The sequence below is a fragment of the Triticum urartu genome, chromosome 7A, assembly GCF_056163025.1.
Source record: "Triticum urartu cultivar PI428250 chromosome 7A, HENAU_Tu73, whole genome shotgun sequence".
Lineage (NCBI taxonomy): Eukaryota > Viridiplantae > Streptophyta > Magnoliopsida > Poales > Poaceae > Triticum > Triticum urartu.
In genome coordinates, this window is record NC_141879.1 from 515,948,723 (window position 1) to 515,957,240 (window position 8,518).

The 8,518-nt window shown below is 43.5% G+C and overlaps 1 protein-coding gene across 1 annotated transcript; it reads right to left on the reverse strand.

The window, feature by feature from the left end:
- Positions 1 to 461: 461 nt before the first annotated feature.
- On the reverse strand, positions 462 to 5,036 carry LOC147960212 (uncharacterized). The gene is made up of 2 exons (XM_087533216.1): positions 4,568 to 5,036; positions 462 to 604 (listed from the first exon to the last, which is right to left on the reverse strand). The coding sequence occupies exons 1-2, from the start codon at positions 5,034 to 5,036 to the stop codon at positions 462 to 464; spliced, it is 612 nt and encodes a 203-aa protein (XP_087389342.1).
- Positions 5,037 to 8,518: the final 3,482 nt, after the last annotated feature.

An 8,518-nucleotide genomic window follows, 5' to 3' on the forward strand; every position in this document is an offset into this window, starting at 1 on the left:
GAGTGAGCATGTATCGAATGTTGAAGCATTGCCCCATTGCACACTTCCATGAATGGTTCTGAACATTTCATTATTTCTGGACCAGGTTTCACCTTTCAGATCGATTTCAGCTTACACAAACATTGATGCTTCTAGAAATTTCTATTGTTTTTTGATGAATCAAATTCCAGTATATCAGACCCAAAAATTGACAGTGTACCATGATCATGTCAACCCATCTACAAATAGGTTATTTTTCTTTCTCGAAAAGGGGGAGTTCCCCGGCCTCTGCATCAGAGTGATGTATACGGCCATCTTATTAACCAAAAATAGTTTGAACAAGGTTCCAAAGTCTCCAACTGGCAGAACAAAAAAAAGAAAGCTCACACAGAGCTAAAAAGGCTAGAAACACCAACTAGCCAAGAAAGAAAAGCCACAACCGGCTGGCTAAAGAAAGATAGGTAAACTAATTGCCTATCCTATTACATGACCGCCATCCAAATCGGTTGAAAATATCCCGAGCTACCATCTCCCAGCGGACAGATCCAGTAATCAAATGCTCCCTGGCCTCCGTCAGAGTGAATAGCGACCACGAACGGATCAGTGTGGTGGCTCGAAAAATAACCTGCAAAAAGTGAATACGTGATATTCTGTTAAACACCAAATCATTTCTGCAATTCCAGATAGTCCACAGCAAGGCGCAAACTCCAACACAAATATGTCTCGCTAAGTCTGGCTCAATCCCATTAAGCCATATCTCAAATAACGCATTGACAGAGTTCGGTGGAGTAATCTTAAAAGCAATGTGGACCGTCTGCCATAGAACTTTGGCTAACGGGCAATGAAAAAAGAGGTGTTGAATCGTCTCATCCCGATCACAGAACCTACACCTAGTAGGTCTTGTCCAATTACGCTTTATCAGGTTGTCCTTGATTAAAATAACTTATTTATGGACAAACCACATAAACACTTTTATTTTCAAAGGCACTTTAACATCCCAAACATGCTTAGAGGTAGGAATGGAGGACGAATTAATAACATCAATATACATTGATTTAACCGTGAAAACTCTAGACCTAGCCAGCTTCTAGCGTAATTCATCGGGTTGTTGAGAAAGCTGAACCTCCATCAGTCTCCTAACTAGACGGAGCCAAGCTTCCCAACGATTGCCCGCTAGCGACCGTCTGAACTGAATATTAAGGGGGATAGATTGAAATACCGTTGCAACGAACACCTCACGTCGCTGAACAATACGATATAAAGACGGATATTGAATGACCAAGGGTGTCTCTCCGAGTCAAGTATCCTCCCAAAACGCGTACTAGCACCGTTGCCAATAATGAACTTTGTCCTATTAAAAAAGGATTGTTTGACTTTCATCAGTCCTCTCCAAAAAGGCGAGTCGGTCGGCCTGACTGTAACCTGGGACAAAGTTTTTGTGTGGAGGTACTTGCTACGAAGGATTTGCACCCATGTGGCATCAGTCTCAGAAGACAGTTTCCACAGCCACTTACTAAGAAGACATCTGTTCTTAACTTCAAGATTCTCGATCCCAAGACCCCCTTGGTATTTCGGTCTACAGATGATATCCCATTTAGCTAGCCGGTACTTTCTTTTTAAGTCATCACCCTGCCAAAAGAAACGCGATCGATAGAAGTCCAGTCTTTTCCTGACACCAACTGGGGCTTCAAAGAACGATAAGAGAAACATAGGCATACTCGTGAGTACCGAGTTAATCAAAATTAATCAGCCACCGTATGACATGAGCTTGCCCTTCCAGCAACTCAGCTTCTTATCAAATCGGTCTTCGACGCACTTCCATTCTCGGTTCGTCAGCCTACGATGGTGGATCGGGATACCTAAGTAAGAGAAAGGTAACTCCCCCAACTCGCACCCAAACAATTGCCTATAAGCGTCCTGTTCATCCTTTGCTTTACCAAAGCAGAACAACTCACTCTTATAAAAGTTAATCTTTAATCCGGTCAATTGTTCGAAAAGGCATAACACCAGCTTCATATTTCTCGCCTTGGCCAAATCATGCTCCATGAAGATGATTATATCATCAGCGTACTGCAGGATGGATACACCTCCATCAACAAGATGGGGTACCAAGCCACCTACTTGACCATTCTCCTTAGCCCTCCCTATCAAAATTGCTAACATATCAACCACAATGTTAAACAATATAGGGGACATCGGATCTCCTTGTCTTAGGCCTTTATGTGTCTGGAAGTAACGACCAATATCGTCATTCACTTTAATTCCCACACTACCTTTTTGCGTGAATGATTCAACCTGGCGGCGCCAGGCTTCATCAAAACCTTTCACACGCAATGCCTGTTGGAGGAATGGCCATTTGACCTTATCGTACGCTTTCTCGAAATCCACCTTAAAAATTACTCCATCTAATTTTTTTGAATGGATTTCATGGAGCGTTTCATGAAGGACGACCACCCCTTCAAGGATGTTTCTGTCTGGCATGAAAGCAGTTTGCGACTGTTGCATCACAGAATGCGCAATCTGTGTAAGCCTATTAGTCCCGACCTTGGTGAAAATTTTGAAACTAACATTGAGAAGGCAGATTGGCCTGAACTGCTCAATTCTCACAGCATCCGTTTTTCTTAGGGAGCAGTGTGATAGTTCCAAAGTTCAAGTGAAATAAGTGAAACTGTCCAGAGAACAGATCATGAAACATAGGAAGCAAATCCCCCTTAATGATGTGCCAGCACTTTTTGTAGAACTCAACCGGAAAACCATCCGGTCCAGGAGCCTTATTGTTTTTCATCTGTGCAATAGCATCAAACACCTCCTTCTCAGTGAACGGGGCAACCAGAATATCATTATCAGCAGCCGACAGTTGAGGCACATCCTCAGTCCTGGACTCATCGAGGGACACACAGCTATCCTCCGGCGGTCCAAACAACTGCCTATAATACTCTGTTATATAGGTTCTGAGGTTGTCTTGTCCTAAAATAGTGCCCTCATCTTGTTCAAGTTGAAAGACCCTCTTCTTTCTGTGCTTACCATTAGCAATCAAGTGAAAGAATTGAGTATTCGCGTCCCCTTGGACCACTCTGCGGACCTTAGCCCGCAACGCCCACTTCAGTTCTTCTTCGCGGAGAAGTTCTTTCAACCTCTTCTCCGCCTCAGATTTAACCTGAAGCTCAGCAGGCAACAAAATTGTGGATTCGGCCTTTATGTCTAGTGCCTGTATAAGAGAAAGGAGCCCGTCCTTTTCAATCTTATACACTCCGCTAAGGTGCTTAGCCCAACCCCGTAAGGAACTTCTCAAATTCCTAATCTTATTCTGCCAGCGCTCGACCGAAGTCCTCCCTCCTGCACCCTTAGCCCATTCCCTGGCAATCAGGTCCAAGAATCCTTCGCGTTCGAACCAGGCCATCTCAAAAGAGAAGGTGTTTTTGTTCCCCACGTGGCTCGGCTCACCAGAATCCACGAACAAGGGTGTATGATCGGAAATGCCCCGCGAGAGATCTTGTACCGTTACAAGAGGGAACTTCTGTTCCCACTCTACACTCGCGAGAACTCGATCAAGCTTTTCATAAGTCGGGTTTGGCAGAGCATTAGCCCAGGTAAACTTTCTACCAGAAAGCTCTATCTCCCTTAGATCCAAGCTTTCAATAATGGTATTAAACATAAACGACCACCTGCCGTCAAAGTTATCATTGTTTTTATCCTCTCTCCTCCTAATGATATTGAAATCATCCCCAACTAAAATTGGGAGCTGCTCTGACCCACAGATTCGAACAAGGTCCGCTAGAAACTCCAGTTTAAGCTCGGGCTGTGCGGCACCATAAACTGCCACCAAAGCCCAGTTGAAACCATCTACTTTAGACCTGACTCGAAACTTAACCGCGAAATCGCCCATTACTACACTTCGGACTTCAAGCGAATCACATCTCACACCCAGCAAGATACCACCCGATCTTCCTCGCGGGGGGAGACAATGCCAATCGAAATCAACACCACCCACAAGAGAGGAAAGAAACTGGGGCGCAAAGTTAGCTCGACCAGTTTCCGAAAGAGCAACAAAATCTAAACGTTGCTCCAAAGATGCCTCAGCCAGAAACCTTCTTTTAGCCAAGTCCTTCAGACCTCTGCTATTCCAGAAGATTTCTTTCATCGATCATCATAGAATTTTTTGGTGGTTCGAATCCTAGCACTCCTACGTACTGCAGAATCGGGATAAATCTTTCGTTTCCACTTGTGCTTTGGTTTACTAGGTTCAGTTTTCCGGTCCTCATAACTGGGTTGAACGGTACTAACAACTGCATCCTCTATGGGCACATCATCATCTCAGACTCATGGTTGGATGGTGCTAGATCCACACACAGATTATCCAGCACCCTGACCCCTAACGCATCAATCTCATCATCATTCATGGGTTTTACCGCTGCGAGATTACGAATTGTCTCTAAGGCACGCTCCGCCTCCAAATCTAAAAGATCATTCACCGACTTGGAAATCTCACTATCCGTAGCCCCTAGTGAAACTCCTAATTGGTTTGCATTATTTATAATGTCCTCATTAGAAAAATGCAATAAAGAATTAGATATGTCAACGGACACACCAGTAGAGATCGCAGCATCATGAAGCTTGGCCGCCCTCGTAGCGCACCTCTGCTGCATGTCATCCACCTCCGGGAGCTCCTGAACGCGAGCACTCATCCGTCTCCCCGCCGAGACCGGGTTAGGTATCCCGCCAAAAGCAATGACCTCCTCCCTAGTAAAACCTCGCGTTGAATCCCTCAAAGGGCCAACCAAGGTCACTGGAGTATGCGGCTGGGGGCTCCCAAGCCCCTCGGATAAGTGGCCCACACGGAGGCCCTGAGCCGCGGGCGAGTCGGGAGAGAGAAGGGCGTGGGCCGCCTGCCCGAGCCCTCCTCCCGCCCCACCCCTCGGCGCCGAGTGGCTTGCCGGCGTCGTCGGAGAGGCGGTCCTCTTGACCGCCGCAGAAGAAGGAGGAGTCAGGGCCACCTGCCCCGAACCCTCCCCCCCTCCCCCCCAGCGCCACAGAAGGCGCGGACTTATTTGACACATATCCTGTCAATATAAAAGCTCTATGTAGGAGTATCTATAATTTGATCACATTGCAGATTTACACTTCAGGATTTTATTATGCAACAAATCAGAAAAACCATCTTCTTTGCTCGGTGGGCCTATGTCCACCTTCTGCACCCGTTATGGCATCCTAATTCCATTAACAATAAAGAGCATGCATGTGCCCCGGAGTCAGTTTTGACTGTAGCATGATTATGCTCCACAGGAAGAAGAATTTGTGTCATCCGTATCTCCCTGCACAAGTGTAAATCAGAAGTGTAGTGTTCAAAACTTGAGATACAGGAGGAACAAGAACACCGGAGCAAAAGCATCTGCACAATAATAGAAATCGGTGAGAGGCTGTTTCCTGTAGCTCTGGTTATGCTAAACTTACTCCAAACTGCATCCTCTCCCCAACTAAAAACACAACTGCACGACAGTTATGGTTTAAATTCCCAATTATATGTTCGCTGTTTCACATGCATTTGTTAAACAAAGCAAAGTTGAAAATAGCAGGAGTTCAAAATAGGGTTACACATTGCCCAACGCACCGCACCGAGCAGCGTTGTCCCACCTTAGCAAAGTTGAAGATAGTTTTTTTTAAATCACCGGGGAAGAGTTCTCCCACCTGAATATATTGTTCAAAAGCCAAGAAAAACCTGATCGAAAACCTTAAGTTAAGTTGGTCCTTTTTACGAGGAAAACAAAGCCGGACAAGTATCAAAGATAAAGAAGAGAAAAGATGGAGGCCTAAGAGAAGGCACGACCTAGCTAGCAGACAGAAAGACCATCACTACGAGAGGCACAAGTAGATGAGGGTACTGTCGAGGGATCACAATGCCAAGACTCTACAAACAGCCTAACACACTGCACCGGCACAAACAGAGGAGGACCCACAATCAATGAGTGCCAAACCTTAACACGAACCTTGACCGGGAGCTTCAGCATGGGAGGTCGGGGTGATTAGCAAGTTGGGGAGGCGTCGTCATTGAGCAAAGGTGAACCGAGAAGAGACACAGAGCCCGAAGCTTGCCGCAACATAATGACAACCAATGGAGGGTCTTGAGCATGCACGGCAACAGGACAAAGACCACGTGAAGGATAGCTAAAGAGAAAGGGTAGCTGAAGAGAAATACATGAAGAAGAAAACACCACCAACGGACCCCAAGCTGACTACACCACCACACAAACGCGCCACCCTCAATCACATGCAACAACACAAACTGTCATTTGGGTCTCCAAGATGCTGCCTCCAAGAAGATAGAGTTGTCGAGGACACAACATCGTCATCAGATCGGCAAGCCTGATCTTAGGTTTTCACCGGAGACTACAAAGCAAAGTACTGAGGTGTTGGAGCTCCACAACGACACCTGCCTAACTAGTTGTGCTCGGACCTGAAGCACCGCGTGTTTTTTTTAAAACACAGTACAAACGCAAGCGCTCATACATACGTGCATACACCCACTTCTATGAACGCACAGACGCACACCCTATCCTTATGAGCATCTTCGAGAGACTGAGCCGGCATATCATCTTGAGATCTATGAAGTCACCGTAGGCACCTCGTCGTCGACGAAAACGTCTCTCCCACCAAAAGCATATCGCAGGAAATCCTGAAATAAATCCAGGAATAATGCTTGCATCAGGATTTGAACCCTGGTGGGCTGAGGATACCACTATCCCTCTAACCATCCAACCACGAGTTGGTTCGCCGAAGCACCGTGTGTTGGTTGCATCAGGGACCAGACTCTATTGCCGATCTTGTATTAGCCGATTGTAACCCCGTTGAAGTTGAATAAAATTCCCCGATTCTCGCAAAAAATAATCTGATCAATGCATTCAGAGCCTGGCTTATTATTTATAGATTAAACTGGATAATTTATGGAACTAGTAAGTGTGCACGTGCAACGCACGTCTATTTAGACTAATAAGTGAGCACGTGTAACACGCGTCTATTTAGATTAACACATTATACTAAACTTAATACAAGACAATTTATTCATAAATTTGAAATTTTCCTATAAAGTACACAATCTCTTATTCCCAACTTGTACAAATAATTTGAAATATCGTTTCTGCTTAATCAACATGTCTCCTGTATTAAAAGACCATCCACTTTTTCCAATGTATAAAACTCAAAATTATTTAGAAGATTCATCATGATTCTCCACATGCACACATTTATGCAAGTATAATCACACATGAAATTGTCACTTAGGACAAGCTAAGGAAGCGTTTCAGTGCCAACAAACTCCAATCAAGAATTATTATTACAATTAAGTGTCAACCACAATAGTGGGAAGAGACCTCTATGGTTTGTTGAAAAGAGAAAGCAATTGTTAGATAGAGAAGTGTAGAGATGTCTTGACTGCATAGAATCAGCTGTGAAACAAGACAAAAAAATGCTAGTTGGACCATCCGATTCTACTATTACACCACAAGTGTCGTAATGTCTGGAAGCAAGAAAAGTGACTTACTTTATTATGAAAATAGAACATGTAAAACAAATAAAAATTACAGTGATAAATTGCATAATTATACTTGTTATTCACTGGACAAAAACATTAATATGACAACTTGGAACAATTACTTGAGTACCACACATTTCTTTAAGGGCACATCATTCTAAAATTTTGACAATATAAGAAATATCCTCTCAGTTTGTAGTAATAATGATATGAAGATAAATAATTTGGAAATGGTCTTCAACATGCGTAGGCTACCACTTGTAAGAATAACAATGGCAAAAAGAGGCCAACAAATGCCGGTTTAGAAAGAAAAAAAATGTAGACATGCTTCCAATTTTAGCAAATCTAGTGGATAAAACATACCTTACCTCTCAAGTCAGGAAATAGTCAAATGAAAAAATGTACTTCTTATAAGTAGTAGAGATGAAGTCATAAGGATCATGATTCAAGATATTTGAAGAAACATGGTTGGTCTCTCTGTATGATGCGGACTCGTCACCTCTACCAAAGTGATGGTGCGTAGTATGTAATGTAGAGTGCAATAATGTAGAGTGCGCGATTCCCTAATAGGAGATGATAGGATGCGCTCGTGATTAATTTCCTACTAATAATTAAATGCGTTTGTGATTAGTTATCTAATAGGATGTTTTGGTGATTAGTTTCCTAATAATTAGATGCTTCCGTGATTAATTTCCTAATAGGATGCGTTCGTGATTATTTCCTAATAATAGAATGCACGCGTGATCATTTTCCTAATAATAGGATGCGTCCGTGATTAGTTTCCTAATAATAGGATGTGTTTGTGATCAGTTTCCTAATATGATGTGTCCGTGATTATAGTTTCTTAATTGACTAGGCGTTTTCATATTTTTCCTCCACGGTGGAGTATGGTTAGTCAATGTAAATTGCTAAGTGCATACAGTGAACGGATTAAGTTAAGGCTAGCCGTTAGATTAAGTTTAGTGGAACTAATCATGTGATGATCATGTATTCGTGTATGTTTTGTAAGGTGCA